Consider the following 17,971-nt stretch of genomic DNA (forward strand, 5'->3'; position numbering starts at 1 on the left):
GTATGAAAGAGCAAAAATTCAAAGACAAGACATTCTTAAGAAAAATAAGGTGGGAGGATATCATGATATGTTACAATGCTATAGTGGTTATTATATTTAATATTTGTTAAAGGATAGGCATACTGATCAATGGAACTGAATAGAGAGCCTCCAAATAATATATAAGAATATAATCTTTAATATTGTATGTATAATATCTATAATAATCAAGAAGTACCAAATGTAAAAGAGGTATTTCAGCTGCAGCTCTAAACTATAAAAGTTTTTTTAGAAAAAGCACTCAGGGGCTTCTCTGGTGGTGCAGTGGTTGAGAGTCCGCCTGCTGATGCAGGGGACGCGGGTTCGTGCCCGGGTCCGGGAAGATCCCACATGCCGCGGAGCCGCTGGGCCCGTGAGCCATGGCCGCTGAGCCTGCGCGTCCGGAGCCTGTGCTCCACAACGGGAGAGGCCACAACAGTGAGAGGCCCGTGTACTGCAAAAAAAAAAAAAAAGCACTCAGAAAGGATGGTATATCCTAAGAAATCTGATGTTCAAGCGCAGGAAATTCATGACAATTAGAATTGTATCTGCACCTAAGCAGAACACACTACTATGTCATGGCTTCAACGAACATTCTGTTCCCTCTATTGCCTGACTAGTTCCTTATCATTAAAAAAAAATCCGTATCAGGTATTGAGATGTTCCCTGCTTAATTAAGTTTCTCTGGGTTAGCTTCAAGAACAGTTCATTGGTCTCTTTGTTGTACTGTCTTTGTGAAGAATATAAATTACTAATGTATTTTTGGACTTGAATCACGGTAATGCAATTTATTTATATGTTTGCTGTATTAGATTGAGTTTCTTGAAGATAGACAGCCCTTTTATAGACCACAATTTTGGCCAGTCTGTACGCTGGGTATTGAAGATACAGGAATAAATATGTATTGAGAATGTGCTTGGAGTCATGAAAAGGATTGAGAGAAAAAGGAAAGGAAAGAGGAAACAATGGAAAGGTAGTAACATATTTTGAATTATTTAGCACTGTGCTTATCACATTAACATATATGGGTAGAGTCATGGAATTACAGAGCTGGTATGGACTTTGAGACCATTTATCAAATCCTCTTATTTTACAAAAACAACTAAGCCCCAAAGAGGTTTTGTGGCTTGTTCAAGGTTACCTGGCTGTCTGGTCATGGAAAGTGCTGAAGTCCAGACATCCTGACTCCTAGGCCAGTGTTATTTCCCCTATATCATATTGCATCTAGTTCTGGCCTTTCTATAATAAAAGAACAGAATTTAGTATCTCAAAACTCATTTATATTATCTGACCATGACACATGTCCATTATGTCCTAATGCTTCCAAAATAACAGTTTTAAGCTTGCTTTAGAGGTTGTTTTATTTCTTCCTGTGAAAAATCAGGTACACATGCCTTTGGATTATGTGACTTAATACTAAATTATGTACCATGGTTTAGTCTTTATACTGTTTGTAAAACCCAAATATCATCAAGTTATTCTAATTTATGTTACAAAAATATCTGTGAACCCTGGGCTGGACAAGTAACATTATTCTTATTAAAAACTTCAAGTGTATGTAAATTTATAGAATTAAGCATTTTTAATGCTTAGATTATGTGATTGTCTATAATTACATCAGGTCAAAACCTCTCCTTAAAATTTTGTTTCAACCTGGGTTATATCCAATCAATTGAGACACTGTTATTTAATATTTGCTTTTATAGTTTTGTATAAAGTTTAATAATCTACTTAATTTGATTTAATTTTATAAAGGCTGAAGTGTTTTTGAATAAGCTTTGCCTTCAGTTCCTATTAGGATTCTTTCACTCATAAAAAAGTTAGTTTCATTTATATTGCAAGAACTACACGCAAATAAAATACTTCTCCTGGCTTATAATGATGTCTCGATTTGAACCTGTACCATTCATTAATTAAGCCACCTAGTTAACAAAAAAAAATTGACTGAATAGCATACATAATTCCAAAGTTTTAGATTTTAGGCCATTAGGTACTTTTAAATAACCACTGATCATTTGTCAGAGAGCTGAACTCAAAAGAATTTTCCCTGTTCTCCAGAGATGAAAGGTGAAGAAAGGGGAGTCTGAGAATAGAGACAAAAAATACTCAAAACACCATCTAACTTTTGTTTTTGGGTCACTAGAGATATTCTGAATAACATGTCTCCAGACTGTTGGAGAATATATTGGAAATTTTCTCCTGTCTTCCCTGACCTTTCCAAAAGCAAGTTATTTGATTAATCAATTTGAAAGTCTAAAATTCTCAGCTTTTCCTAAAACCAGATTTCTGAAAACCTAACTATATCAATAGTAGATTGCTATGAGAGGTATGTTTATTAAGATCCTCAGAAATGATGTTTGAATATCATGTATGTGATTTGACTCCATTCCAGGTCCACTGTTCCTCTGTGTGTGTGCATCTTAATCTGTCTTATTCTACTTTCTCATTTATAGATGGAGAAAATAACTTTCCTGTAGCTGAGAGCTGGGGGAACTGTTTTGAAGCAGGAATGAGTGCTGTTGTGTCACTCTGCCCTGGCACCCTGCTCCTTTGGGGCAAGAACCTCTGCAGGTTTGCTGGGGCAGCCAATCACACCATTATAGTCTCAGTACCTGGTCACAGGGGTGGACAACCAGCCTAACTGGGCCAGCCCTTGATGTTGCAGGGACCTGGCTAAGGAGGCTTCAAGGGGTCTAGACCAAGTTAGCCAGGGTCCTGTAGGATGTTCTAAACAGAAGTTGGGAGAGAAAAGCTATCTCTACTCTGTGTTCAGAAGCTGTGAAAATGTGGTCATGTCACCTGCTGTGTGAAAAATCTGAGAGAAAAACAGCATCATGCAGTGATGAATATAATAGGGCAGACAAAGAAAGCAGGGACAAGGCTGACAACATTCGAGTCCCTGGCCTGGTCCTGGCCCTGTTCCCAAGGGGGCCATGTTCCTGCCATTCTTCCTTTGATTCTGGGGCATAATCCAGTATCTTCAAGAAATATTCTTTTCATGCAAACATATTTGAGTTGTGTTTTCCTGATAATACAATTAGCTATCTAACTATTCTTCCTCTTTTTTTTTTAATGACAAAAATAAGGAAAGAAGACTGCCAAAAGGAGATACTTTTTTTTTTAATTGGAGTATAGTTACTTTACAAAGTTGTGTTAGTTTCTGCTGTACAGCAAAGTGAATCAGTTAGATGTATACATACATCCCTTCCTTTTTGGATTTCCTTCCTATTTTGGTCACCATAGAGCACTGAGTAGAGTTCCCTGTGCTGTACAGTAGGTTCTCATTAGTTATCTGTTTTATACATAGTAGTGTATATATGTCAGTCCCAATACCCCAATTCATCCCACCTCTTTCTGCCCTTGACGTCCATATGTAAAGGAGGCACTTTTTAAGAGACAAGTAATGCATTTATATCTGACATGGATGGTGGTTGAACAGCAACATTGCTGGGAAGTTTCATCCTTGCTAGATTAATTTATGGAGTGTCAGCAGGCTTTCAAATCAGAGAAAATATCTTTCTATGGCCTCTCCTTAGGGTCTTCACCTCCCATGAGGGCCTCTTGGAAGTCAGGTCAGGTACTGAGGGATGAAGGGTCTGAGTAGCCTGCTCTCTCTTGGCTGCAGTACTTCTGGTCTAGACCACTGTCCTGAAGCCACCCAGGAGTGTCTCATTACCCTCTCGGCCAAATTAGAATTGTACCAAAATGTGCTTTCACAGAAATCCACAGCACTGATGTATTCCTCAAAGCTTTATTCTTTCTAGCACATTTATGAACAAAATTTTAAACAGAAAATTTGACAAGGTTTCTGAACAGAAATTTAAAGCAATTGCATAACAGTGGTGGCTCCTGTAGCCCCACCATACTTTAGTGAGGAGGCAGGTGATATCCTATTTATTAGAGAGAGGGACAGAAAGGGCAGAGGAATAGATATGTGCCCCTAGTCATTTGAGTGTATAAATGTAAGAGCAAGAATGGTGTATTGAGAAATTACATGGCATTGAGAGGCATAGCTTTTTCTTGAATTCACGTGAATGTTCTGAAGTCTTTTCTGTGATAAAAGTAAAATGCTTTAAGAAATTCTTCTGAAAGCTGTTACACTTCTGTAATAATAATCAGTTTCTGGCAATGGGGCTGACATATTTCAGCTCAAAGTACACACACACACACACACACACACACATATTATTTTAAAGGCAACAGGGGCTGACATATTTCAGCTGAAAGTACACACACACACACACACACACACACACACACACACACGTTATTTTAAAGGCAACAATCTAGCAGTTACCCATGATGTGATCCAACTTCTTGTGTCATGTTCCTGACTCTATCGGGTAGCAATGCTTGGAAGGAAATGTTTCATTTTATTTGATGATATCAACATGAAGTTTCATACAATAAAAGTGAAGGCAAGGAACAAAGGCAGCACATCATTGTTTGACAACATTTATAGCAATGGCCAGGTGTGGAGATATTCTCTTGTACCTTTTAGGTGAAATCTGGCTCTGTGTTGTTTCTTTAGATTAGAGTTTAATTCAGTACTTGAAGAACATTGCCTGAGTATTTTTGTTTTTAGTCATCATTGTAATAGGCCAGTGATTAATTGAATTTATATATAGTAGTATGTTTTCTTTTGCGGGGCTCAGTTCCATTTTAACAAACTGTCTTCCATGTAATAACATATTCTTTTACCAATGGAGCATAGTATTTTAATAAAATATTAATACATTGTGTTTACTCATATATTTCATTGGAAACAATGGATCATATTTCTTAATTACAAGACAGAATGAGTTCCAACGATTGAACTAAAAGATTGAGTCAAATTTAAGGAGTGAAACAGTTATTCTTGATGAAGTGCAGGTAGTGATGTAATTTCCATGCACATTGATGTAAGCATCATTACTGAGTTATATTTTCATGTTTATATAATTTTGTGATTCATGTGCATGCCCTGTAAGCAACTTTCCTAAGAGAGTAGTTGTCTCAGACCCAGACCATGGGTGGATTAAATGTAAGTTTTAAATGTAAGTTTTTCATCATGGTATCGTGTAAACAAGTGCCACCGAAAGTGTGGTCTGTGGACCTGCATCCTCTTCATAACCTGGGAGCTTGTTAGAAACTCAGAACCTCACTAAACAGAATCTCTCTGTTGGCAAGGAGCTCAGGAATCTATGCTTTAACAAGCTCTTTTGGTGATTCAGTGTACACTAAAGGTGGAAAACCACTGATGTAGACATTATAGCATTTCAGTTCCTCAGGTATTCTATTCAAGAGCCATTATAAGAGCTGAGGTTTCCCCTTTCTACCATGGACACTTACCCAAATAAATAATCAGATTACTTTAGGGAACAAGTGACTCAATTACTATCTCTGTGTTCAGAGTACTTTCTCATGGGGACCTAGTCATTCCTTTAGTCGATGGGCCATGAGTCAAAGAACTGGCTAAATTCTAGAAACTGGCAAGGATTTGTGACACTGCATTGGTGCAACTGACATCAGCTTAATTCTCATCCCTATTTATTTGTTTGTTTGATTATTTATTTATTTTGGAAATTTATAAAGTTGTGTAACCATTACTATGATCCAGTTTTAGAACATTTCCATCACCCCTCAATATTCCTTTGAATCGATTTAAAGTCAATCATTTGAGTCAATCCTCACTCCCACTTCTAGTCCCAGACAACCTCTGATCTGCTCTTCAGCTCTATAAATTTGTGTTTTTTGGATATTTTATGTAAGTGGAATCATACAATATGTATTCTTTTGTGCCTGTCTTCTTTCAGTTTGCATAATGTTTTTGAGGTTTGTCCAGCTTGTAGAATATATAAATATTTGTTCCTTTTTATTGCTGAGTAGTATCCCATTGTATGGATACCACATTTTGTTTATCCATCACCAAATGACGTATATCATGGATAACAGTACTATGAACGTTCATGAGCAAATCTTTGTGTGGACATGTTTTCATTTCTTTTTTTTTCAGGTTGATTAGTTTTTAGATTTTTTATTGAGGTATAGTTGATGTACAGTATTATATGTTTCAGGTGTACAACATAGTGATTCACAATTTTTAACGGTTATACTCCATTTATAGTTTTATAAAATATTGGCTATATTCCCTCTGCTGTACAATATAGCCATGTAGCTTATTTATTTTAGACATAGTAGTTTGTACCTCTTAATCTCCTGCCACTATCTTGCCCCTCCCCTCTTCCCTCTCCCCACTGGTAACCACTCGTTTGTTCTCTATATCTGTGAGTCTGTTTCTTTTTTTGTTTAGGTTCCACATATAAGTGATATCATACAGTGTTTGTCTTTTTCTGTCTGACTTATTCCCTTAGCATAATATCCTCCAAGTCCATTAATGTTGTTGCAAATGGAAAAATTTCATTATTTTCTATGACTGAGTAGTATTCCATTGTATATATATACCACATCTTCTTTACCCATTCATCTATTGTTGGAGGCATATTTTCATTTCTTGTGGGTATATACTTAGGACTGGAATTGCTTGTTCATATGATAAGATTATATTTAAATTTTTAATTACATAACCCAACTTATTTCCAAAGTGGCTGTACTATTTTACATTCCCACCAGCAGTGTATGAGGGTTTGAATTTTCCTACATTCTCACCGGTACTTGGTATTGCCTGTATTTTTGATTATATCTCTTCTAGTGAATGTGTAGTGGTATCTTACTATGTTTTTAATTTGTACTTCACTAATAACTAAGGATCTTGAGCTTTTTTTATTTGATTATACCCATTTATATGTTTTCTTTGATGAAATGTCTCTTCAAGCTTATTTTTATATTTGGTTGTATATATTCTTATTGAATTGTAAGAATTTTTAATATATTCTCGGTACAATCCTTTATCAGATATATTATTTGCAGATATTTTCTCTTGGTCTGTGGGGCAACCCATTTTCTTAATGGTGTGTTTTAAGCACAAAAGGTTTTACTGAATATTTTTTACTGAATATCAGTTAATCAGTTTTTTTTTCAGTTGTAATTTGTGATTGTTTTAACATATTTAAGAACTTTTTGCCTAATGTGTCACAGAAAATTTTTTCCTAGAAGATTTATGGTTTTAGCTCTTTATGTCTGTGATCCATTATTGAGTTATTTATATGTGAGCTAGCTAATTGACTCAATTAATGGCATTAGTAAAAGGTTCATATTTGTAAATATATTCAACTGTCCCAGCACCATTTGTTGAAGAGAATATCTTTTTCCCATTGAATTGTCCTGGCACTTTGTCAAAAAAACGATTGAATATAAAAGTAAGGGTTCTTTTTGGATTCTCAGTTCTGTTGCATTTATCTGTATGCCTCCATTTATGCTAATACCACACTGTCTTGATTACTGTAACTTTATAGTAAGTTTTGAAATTAGGTAGGTGTAAGACCTCCAGTTTTGTTTTTTTTCAAAGTTATTTTAGCTATTCATGTTGCAGTAGAACTTCATATCATTCTGGAAGAAAGGTTAAATCTGTGATACAACCATATTACGACTGGTTATGCAATATTTTGTAGATATATCAACTTGAATGAATATGTAAGGGCTCCTGTCAGCAGCAGGGAATCTAACAAATGACATATGACAGTAATTTCTGATTTTTAACTTATGCTATATTTTTGCAGAGCCTGAGAAAATTTTGAGAACTCAGAGGCCTGTGTATGATTGACAGTTTTAATAAATACTTTTCTTAAATCTTTATGTGTATCTCTATTGACTAGGATTTCTCTCTGAATACAACTGTAGGTATATGTGCAATAGCTCAGCTGTGTTAATCAAGTCTTCTTGTTGAACGAATTGTCTTTGACACATGTGTTTAGCCCAGTATCGCTTATTGTCATTGTAATTGATTATCTGAATTCATCAATAAATATTAAATCACTTCTTCAGTTGTACAATTTGACAGTGAAGAAGTTTTTATAGACTACTTTTATTCGCATTTTTCCAGATTTAGTCAAAGATTTTCTGACTATACATTGTTAGTGGATTCATCAGTCTGCAGAAAATTGTATTGACTTTGTCATTCTCTGAATAATAATTGATGCTTTACTTTCTCTTCATAACTGTAATTCTAAAATGCACCCTGTTATTTGACAGAGGCACCTTATCAATCACTTTTCTTGTTTTGTCCCCAATCATTGCTTTGACATTTTTGCTATGAGGATTCTATGTGTTTCACCAGTTACCTCACAACACCATAAAGCTTTTGTACTCTTATCCTTATTATACAGCACGTTAGTTTCTAGGGTGCTTGAATGTCCTTCTGTTTTGCTTCAGTAATTTTGGTAAGTTTCTCATAGTGTTCTTTGTATGTGTCGAAATGACACTAGTGTTTCCAAACACAACATGTAATAAAATAGGTTAGTTCTCAGCTGGCAATCAAATTCCAAATTTCAAACAGTATTTGTCATATTTGTGCAATATTTTGTTTTTTGTTGAAGCTGGTATGTCTTTTAACACTAACAGGTGATTCAGTCGTTATTGTGACTTTATTGTTTTCACCATTAGTGTTCATATTTGTTATAAATTTCTTTTATTAGGCCTAAAAATCTCTTTAAACCTGTGATAGTTTCAATTAAAACACGAAGAACTCAACCCAGATTATAATTCACAATGGTATATACTCATATAGTAAACTATGATTGACTTCCTGATGTGATAGATTGATACATTAGTAAGAAATACATGATGATGGGAATGGAAATTTGATATACAAGAATCTGTACCAGCTATCTGTTCATTCATACTACCCTTACATCCAAAGCAGAAGTTTTAATTATTGAAGGTTTGACCCATTCATGGATCTACTTGAGTAAACAAACTCTATGCACAGTAGACTACCTATTTTGGCTTTGTTGTAAGTAATAACATCCATAAGAGTAAGGGTTTGTTCTGCTAGTTAATTTCTTTCCTGATGTTAAAAATATACAACTAGTAAAATATTCGAATGTTAACAATATTATCTTGTGGGTCAGTGGTGGTATATGTGGCATGCTTTGGGAAACATTGCCTTATCCTGTAACATCAGGATCTCAAGTCACGTAAACAAACCCACTAACTTTAAGTCATCTGACCATCCACACTGTGCCATTCAAAGATATAAACTCATATGAAGAATATCTGTCAGTATTTTTGATTCCTGCTTCTGAATCTAACTTTTTAATGAACAGTTGAGATTGTTAATAGATGAAAGAGGCAAAGAAAAATTTGGATAATAAAAACATCTTCCACTCTCTTCTCTACATCATTCTAATTGTGAAGCAACCAGAGTGTTAAAAAATGTAGCTGGAGAAATCTGGATTCCAATCCAGATTTTTAACTGAGAACTCTTAGGTAGTTTAAACCATGCTACATATGGTTTCTTCCGTGTATATTAAAAATAATTATATCTATCTTGGAGAATTCTTGTGAGGTTTAAATAAGATATCAAATGTAGTGTGACTGGCACAGGGCTTAATGCATAGTAGATGTTCAAAGTATTAAAAATACTTTTAATCAATTTATTTGTCTGGGCTACGAATAACCTTTATACTCTTTTTATGCTACTTAGAAACTAAATTACATTGTAAAAATTCTTTGAGCTGTCTATCAAGAGTTAACAAGACTTTCTTTGAAAATTCCAAAGGCACCAACAAATCTAAGAAGTAAGACAAATAATGGAAAAATTAAAAATTTCTAAAATATAGTACAGCCTAATAATGTACTCTAAATGTTGAATGTTTTGGGTTTTCAGATGAAAGGCACTGTGGAAATAAGGTATCATTACTGTGAATATTACTATGCCGTGCCAAACAAATTTTTTAAAATTATAGAATCAAGACATGTAGCTCAGCCTTCCTATCACATTATCCCTAAGAATATGTACAAAAATCTCTAAATGTATCGGTAAACTTGAATCACACTATACAAAATTATGATCCCAATTATGAAAATACAGTATTGTATTCCCTAATTGGTGAACCTAGAATTAAATAATTTTAAGAGGAAATGATAAAAGTTGTTTGGACAAATTAATATTTAAACAAAAGACAACATAGAATGCACAAAGCTAAAATGATATTTCATTTAAAATATTGTTATCCTTGTTATTTTTGTCTCTAAGAAAAAAGAGTCAGAATTTATTTGTGTAGGAATTCAGGAATGATTTCTATAGCGTATGGTTTTGTTTGTGATTTTTCTTTTCCTGAGAGACAAGCTACCTGGAACCATGAGTGATTTTTCTAAATCCATTCCCCCTTGACCTGCTTATGTGCTTTTTCACTCATTACAAATATTATAGGATAAGCCCAGAGCAAAGAACTTTGACCTTAAAATGTTAGGAATATAAGAAGCCAATGAAAAAGCTTAACACCATTTAAAGACCATTGTTTCTTATAGGTATTAATGAATAGTAGTAATACAAAAGAATGTGGTCCAAAAAAAAATAATAAAAGAATGTGGTCACTCTTCTGGAACAGTTAGTGAGCCAAATGAACTTGTATTTGATTGCTTAAACTGTATTCTCCAAGGACTGAGAGGGAAGTCCAAATTTGGACCTAGTTGAGCAGAAAGCTCAGAGGAGTCTGATTAAAGTTAGGTCAAGAAGAAAGTCTTTGTTACGGGGAAGCAGACAGACTATATTATTAATAATTAAGTAAACATGGATGTCAGTTTGTGATAAGTTCTATGGTAAAAAATAAAATAGGGCTTCCCTGGTGGCTCAGTGGTTAAGAATCTGCCTGCCAAGGCAGGGGACACAGGTTTGAGCCCTGGTCTGGGAAGATCCCACATGCTGCAGAGCAACTAAGCTCGTGTGCCACAACTACTCAGCCTGCACTCTAGAGCCCACGAGCCACAACTACTGAGCCCATGTGCCACAACTACTGAGCCCATGTGCCACAACTACTGAAGCCTGTCTGCCTAGAGCCCGTGCTCTGCAACAAGAGAAGCCATCTCAATGAGAAGGCCGCGCACTGCAACTAAGAGTAGCCCCTGCTTGCTGCAACTAGAGAAAGCCCACATGCAGCAATGAAGACCCAACACAGCCAAAAATAAAAATAAATTAATTAATAAAATAAATAAAGTAAAACAGGATAATAGCCTAAGTGACCATTGGTGGATGAATGGATAAAGATGTGAGAGAGATATATATATATATATACACACACATATATAATATACAGATATATAAATATATATTATACAGTGTATGTAATAGTAGTATTCTATTTTATACACACACACACACACACACACACACACACACACACACTACTCAGCTATAAGAAAAAGGAAATCTTGACATTTGCAACAACATGGATGGACCTTGAGGGTATTATGCTAAATGAAATAAGTCAGAGAAAGACAAATACTATGTGATCTCACTGATATGTAGAACCTAAAAAACAAAACAAATGAAGCCCTAACACCCAATGTGATAGTATTTGATGTATAGTATTTTGGGAGGTAATTTGATTTAGATGAGGAAGTGAGGGTGGGGCCCTCATGATGGGATTAGTGCCCTTACAAGAAGATGCACCAAAGAACTTGTTCTCTAACTCTCTCCACCAACTGAGGACACAGGGAGAAGGTGGCCATCTGCAAGCCATGAAGAGAGCCCTCACCAGAACCTGACCATGCTGTCACCCTGATCTTGGATTTCCCAGCCTCCAGAACTGTGAAAAATAAGTTTCTGTTGTTTAAACAACCCAGTCTATGGTATTTGTTATGTCACTCCAAGAAAACTAAGACAGAGGTAAATGTATGAAATAGTTGCATAGGAGAGGGCAAAAGGAATGGATTAGAGAAATTAGAATTGCTAGTTAGCACTAAGGGCCCACTTGAGATTGGAATTGATACATTTCAGTGAGATCTGCCATCCTGAGAGTGTTTTTCACCACTTACTTTCTCTGTGTAGCTGTAGAGTCACAGATAATTATCTTTTATTGCTCATACAGTAAGGGTTGATGAGAGTAAGACAACTAAGCAGCTCTTACATGTCCAGGCACAGTGGAAACGTAGAGGTAGATAAACATAAGAAGCAGCGAACCATAGCCCCAAACTCAGTAGCAGAGCAGTGTCTGTGGTTGATTGAAAACCGCAAACAAACTAGATCAGCTGACTTTAAGCCAAGGAGTTTCAATGTGGGGATGCCCTGAATCCAGAAGAGCATGGATAATGGATTGCTTGCTCATTTTTTATCTCCTGTTTGGCATATTGTAGACTTAATCAGAAATATGTCTAGGATGGAGTCATTGTCAGGTACTGGGACTTTCTAACCATTAACATTAATCCAAGAGTGAATCTTCATATGTGTAGTCAATCCTCATTATTCACAGATTTCATATTTGTGAATTTACCTGCTCACTAGAATTTATTTGTGACCCCCAAATTAATACTTGTGGTGTTTTCACAATCATTTGTACACATGCACAGAATGGTAAAAAATGAGTCCTCTGACATGCGCATTCCCAGCTGAGGTCAAACAAAGTGACACACTGCCTTCTTTTTTCAACTCTCATACTGTAAATTAATTAAATAGACCTTTCGTTGGTCTATTTAGTGCCATGTTTTTTGCATATTTGTGCTTTTTGTTGGTGATTTCACTATTTAATGTGTCCCACAAGTATGGTAGTGTTCCTAAATACAGAAGGCTGGTATGTGCCTTATAGGGAAAATACGTCTGTTGCATAAACTTTGTTTAGGTGTGAGTTATAACACTGTTGGCCAAGAATTCAATGCTAATGAATCAATAATGTTAAATAAGGTGGCTTTAACAGAAACACACATAAAACATCGTTAAGTATTGATCAGTTGGTGAAAATGTTATGACCAGAGTCTTACAGGAACTTAACACTGTATTTCTCCTAGGAGCAATGGTTCAATATTTGCTAATGCAGTGTGCTTTTGTGATTTTATAACACGTAACTACCAAGAACAATGAGAATGAGTTGTATCTGCTAGGTCATTCAGTTAATCATATTAAAATTTTCAGAAATACTGCGCTCTTGGTCTATCTCATTTTCCCCATGGGACTCACTCACCTCCTCCCTGTCCTTTATCCTTGTAGCTTTCCTATGTGCCCAGTCTTGTAGGTACCTTCCTACCTCAGTAGGTTTCTTCCTTCTCCCATAAACATTGAATATTTGCACTGCCATCTAGTACTGGAGTCCCCATAGGGGTTTTATGACTGTACTCTCTTCTTAATTACCTTTTTAAAAGAAGCCATGAGTGTTTTGTCTCTTCTATGTTCTTGCCCTTGGGCTTGTCTTGGCTGTCCCTTCTCCTATCCCTGCCCTGTGACTTGTAGAATCCACTTGCCTCCCTTAGTGGCTTTGGGATATGTCAACTTGTCTAAGATGAACAATAGTATCCAGAATTCCCTTTCTAGTATGTTTCTGGTTAGCATGGGCTACAGGAAGTATTCTCGTAGGAGAGTTGAAGGAGTACAACTTTGTAGCTTACACACGTTGTCCCAGTTATTCATTCAAACACTAATCTAGGTTCTGCTGTGAAGGGATTGTGCAGATGTGATTAAAGTCTTTAATCAGTTGACTTTCAATTAATCAAAATGAAGATTATCCTAGGTATACCTGACTTAATCAGTTGGAAGGCCTTCAGAAGAGGGCCTAGGTCTTCCCTGAGGGAGAGATCCGGAACAACTACTAAGTCTGTAATTGTCCTCCCTTTCTCCTGGATCTTCCTTTCTGGTTTCTACCTATAGACAACAAGCTTCACACTGTGCCCATGAGCTCTAACTGCTTGGGATCTTCCTTTTCTGCCTGTCTGTTCTACTGACTTCAGACTTGCTTAGCCAGCCTCCATAATTGCATGAGTCCATTTCTTGTTTAAAAAAAAAAAAACTCTTAATATATATGTATATATCTGCTACTGGTTTTACTCCTCTGGTTGGACCCTGATTGATATACTTCCCATGTTGCAGATTGCCCCTCCCTATCATCTTCTCTTCCTCTGTAAATATTTCACCTTTTTCCTACAGTATAGGATAAATATTCAAACCCTGACTCCTTCATTTTCTAGATGTACAAGTTTAGGGAAGTTACTTGAACTTCCTGAGTCTTAATTCCTTCATCTATAAAATGAGAATGTTACTAGTACATACCTTATAGAATTGTTGTGAGGATTAAATTGGTTAATGTGTGTAAAGCACTTAAAACAATAGCTAGCATATTGAAACCATCAATAAATATAATTGCTAAAATTATTATTATCTAAAGAATTTTATTTATTCCTTTCACATCCCCAGTACTGTGGAGAACATAGGGGAAGCTGAAGATAGTTCTTTTCCATTATAGGTTATTACAAGATATTGAACATAGTTTCCTGTGCTACATAGTAAATCCTTGTTGTTTATCTATTTTATATATAGTAGTGTGTATCTGTTAATCCCATACTCCTAATTTATTCCTCAGCCTTTCCTTTATGGTAAGCATACATTCGTTTTTATGTCTGTGAGTCTGTTTCTGTTTTGTAAATAAACTAATTTGTATTACTTTTTAGATTCCACATGTAAGTGATATATAATATTTATCTTTCTCTGCATTACTTACTTAGTATGATAATCTCTAGGTCCATCCATGTTGCTGCAAATGTCAATAGTTCATTGTTTTTTATGGCTGAGTAATATTCCATTGTAATATCCTATTCTTTATCCATTCATCTGTTGATGGACACTTAGGTTGCTTTCATGTGTTGTAAATAGTGCTGCTATGAACACTGGGGGGCATGTATCTTTTCGAATTAGAGTTTTCATTTTTTCTGGATATATGTTCAGGAGTGGGATTGCTGGATCATATGGTAACTCTGTTTTTAGTTTTTTAAGGAACTTCCATACTGTTTTCCACAGCAGCTACACTAGTTTACATTCCCACCAACAGTGTAGGAGAGTTCTCTTTCTCCACCCCTCTCCAGCATTTATTATTTGTAGACGTTTTAATGATTGCTATTCTAACCAGTGTGAGGAGATATACCTCATTGTAGTTTTGATTTGCATTGACAGTTCTTTCTCTTTAGACTTTTGTAATGTGCTTGGGAAGAGAAGACAAATGTATGGAGATTTATTTCCTGAACCAAAAATAAAAGAAAAAAATGTAATAGATTGGATTACATTTATAGGGGCAGTGGATATAAGGTGAGATGTGTAGTCCTCTGGGAGAGGGAAGATACTCAATTTCTCTGGTTTTTTTCACCTCTCTTACTTAATTTCTCCCAAGTGGAGAAGTTATTAATCTGGATAGATAGATTTGAGGACTCTGATTGGGTCATGTTTATTGGTAAACTGTGGTCAGTGTGCATTACAAGGTCCCATGCATGTGTCCCACACATGTACTCTCCCTATTCTGCCCCTGCTTCAGAAGTAGTAAGTGGACTATTGGGGTGAGCCCTGCTCGCACAACTGGCATCAACTTCCTTTTTCCACAGGGTGACTCCTACACGACAAGATCTGTTCACCTGAGCTCTCTTTCTTTTTCTTTTGTATACACTTTATAGATTTCACTTTTTCATTCAGTCTCTGTTCCATGTGGCTTTTAAGACAGTGGTTAGTTATATCATGAAATTTGGGTTTGGAGGTTAGGGCACAGGGAGGCAAGCCCAGAACTCTCTATGCTGGGATTTTAGGAACAGGTCCATCTAACGAGAAATGGGTGCTTTTTTTGTTTGGCTCTGTCTCTTGCTGTATACGTCCCTTAGGGCTTCACAGGGAGAAGAGGAATATTAAACAAATATTTCTGCCCTCAAAACCTTGAAGATATATACATAGGATAAAAGCCACCATGTAGTATGTCATCATCATTTGTAGTTTTTGGCTCCTTTTGGAAAAGTTCAAGTATGTAGCTATGTAGCTTTCTTGTACAAATTACAGGCCTAAATGGCCTCCTTCCCCACATTCATTCAAACCCAAATCTCCAGATTCATTACTCCAAAGAAATAAAAAGCCGCACATGCCAGTCCTAAGGGAAGTAAATCCAGAGAAAGGATGTGTTTGTTTTGAGGCCTAGGGGTGCAAAATGCAAGAATTCTGGGGGCAGGATAAGTCCTGAGCCCATGATGGCGTTAGAGTGTGGAAAATTAACTCCAAATTGCTCAACAAATAACATTTCTAGAGGAAAATAGCAGGGAAGGGATGATCCCTTTGGGTGATGTGATCAGAGAAAGTTTTTTGATGGAGATGAAATTTGAACTGGGTTTTAAAGAATGAAGAACTTTGATTGATGGAGAGAAGATGGAGAGAATTTTAGGCAAAGGTGATCTGTAAATTTAAATTCTACTACCATCATTATTATTTGTCTTAGTTTGTGTATCCTCTAAAACCAAAGCCTGAGGCAACCACTTATTTTGAATTTGATTCCACGAAGCACAGTGAGGAAGTGGGCGAAAGTGAGATAGGGTAATGAGGAGAGCCAGTAAGGAGTATGTTAATGAGGCTGTTACCACTGTAGTCAAATGGAGCTCAGTCCATTGGGGATTCTCTGAGAAAATGTATGGAACATGCTTCAGAACTGTTCCACCAGGGGCCAGGAAAACTAAGGCATTTATCCACTGGGTCTCACACTCCCCATTGATTGAGGGTTGTATGTTTAATATTTTAGTTTGTACCTGCTTACAGTTCAGACAGCTCTTGAGGTACCAGAGAAAACCTTCAGAAAGAGGGCTTCAGAATGCAGAAAACTGTCCTAATTCCTTTTTCACCTCACAAAAGTTCCTTAGTTCAATTGGAAGAGCCAGAACTTAGAGTCATTTACTCAACTATAACATTTATCGAGCACTTACCCTGTGCCTGGTACTCATCCAGGTGCTGAGTGCTAGCACATCCTACATGTTCTACTCCAGAAACATCCCAAAGCAGTCCTCTTCTTTCCAAATCCATTTCTCTATCAGTAATACGGAGCATGGTGGCCATTTAAAATTGTTGCCAAATTGAGACAAAGTGCTGAATCTTTGTAGCCCTTTATTGTGCCACTACCACAGTCCATTCCCATGCCTTCCCCCCCACATTTTTGTTCCTGATTTTCCAATTTTGCTTTTTCCATATACCTGTCCAGCCAGCCAAATAATTCACTGCTGCACATGAGTCTACGTATATTCCTAGTTTCGGCCACTTCTCTCTCCACATGAGTCTATGTACATTCCTAGTTTCAGCCGCTTCTCTCTCTGCACCCTAAGTAGATGATTGCCATGGTTAATTTTATGTGTCAGCTTGACTGGGCTAAGGGGTGCCCAGATATCTGGTAAAACACAGTTTCTGAGTTTGTCTGTGAGGGTGTTTCTGGAAGAGATTAGCATTTGAATCTGTATACTGAGTAAAGAAGGTCACCCTCGCCAGTGTGGGAAGGCATCATCCAATCCACTGAGGGCCTGAAAAAAACAAAGAGGTGAAGGAAGTGCCAATTTGCTCTCTCGATTTTAGCTAAGACATTCATCTCCACTGACCCTTGGATGTTTGGTACTCCTGATTCATGGACCTTTGGACTTAGACTGGGACTTTCACTATCACACCACCTGCCCCCCCACACCTTGCAAATTCTCAGGCCTTAGGACTTGGACTGAATTATGCCACCAGTTTTTCTGGTTCTTCAGCTTGTAAATGGCAGATTGTGGGACTTCTCAGCTCCATAACCATGTGAGCCAATTCCTATAATAATAAATCTCTTCTTATATGTATATCTTATTGGTTCTGTTTCTCTGGAGAACCCTGAGTAATACAGTGATGAAGTGCACTGTCTGAAGCTATGCCCAATGGGAAGATTTATTCTTGTTTCTATCTTTCAGTGTTCTGTGAGTGGAATTGAGTTGTGTCTACCAAATGGTATATTGAAGTCCTAACCCCTGGTACCTGTGAATGTGACCTTATTTTGAAATAGGGTCTTTGCAGATATAATCATTCAGATGAGCTCATACTGGACTAGGGTAGACCCCAATT

At 36.6% G+C, this 17,971-nt stretch overlaps 1 protein-coding gene across 1 annotated transcript in view; it reads right to left on the minus strand.

Annotated features, from left to right (window-relative positions):
• CCDC54 (coiled-coil domain containing 54) overlaps nucleotides 1-16,942 on the minus strand; it is a 53,240-nt gene extending 36,298 nt beyond the window's left edge. Inside the window, 1 exon segment of the mRNA XM_004286900.2 lies at nucleotides 16,822-16,942. Within this exon segment, the coding sequence (XP_004286948.2) occupies nucleotides 16,822-16,942 (121 nt within the window).
• Nucleotides 16,943-17,971: the final 1,029 nt, after the last annotated feature.

The sequence above is a fragment of the Orcinus orca genome, chromosome 5 (assembly GCF_937001465.1).
Source record: "Orcinus orca chromosome 5, mOrcOrc1.1, whole genome shotgun sequence".
Classification (NCBI taxonomy): Eukaryota; Metazoa; Chordata; class Mammalia; order Artiodactyla; family Delphinidae; genus Orcinus; species Orcinus orca.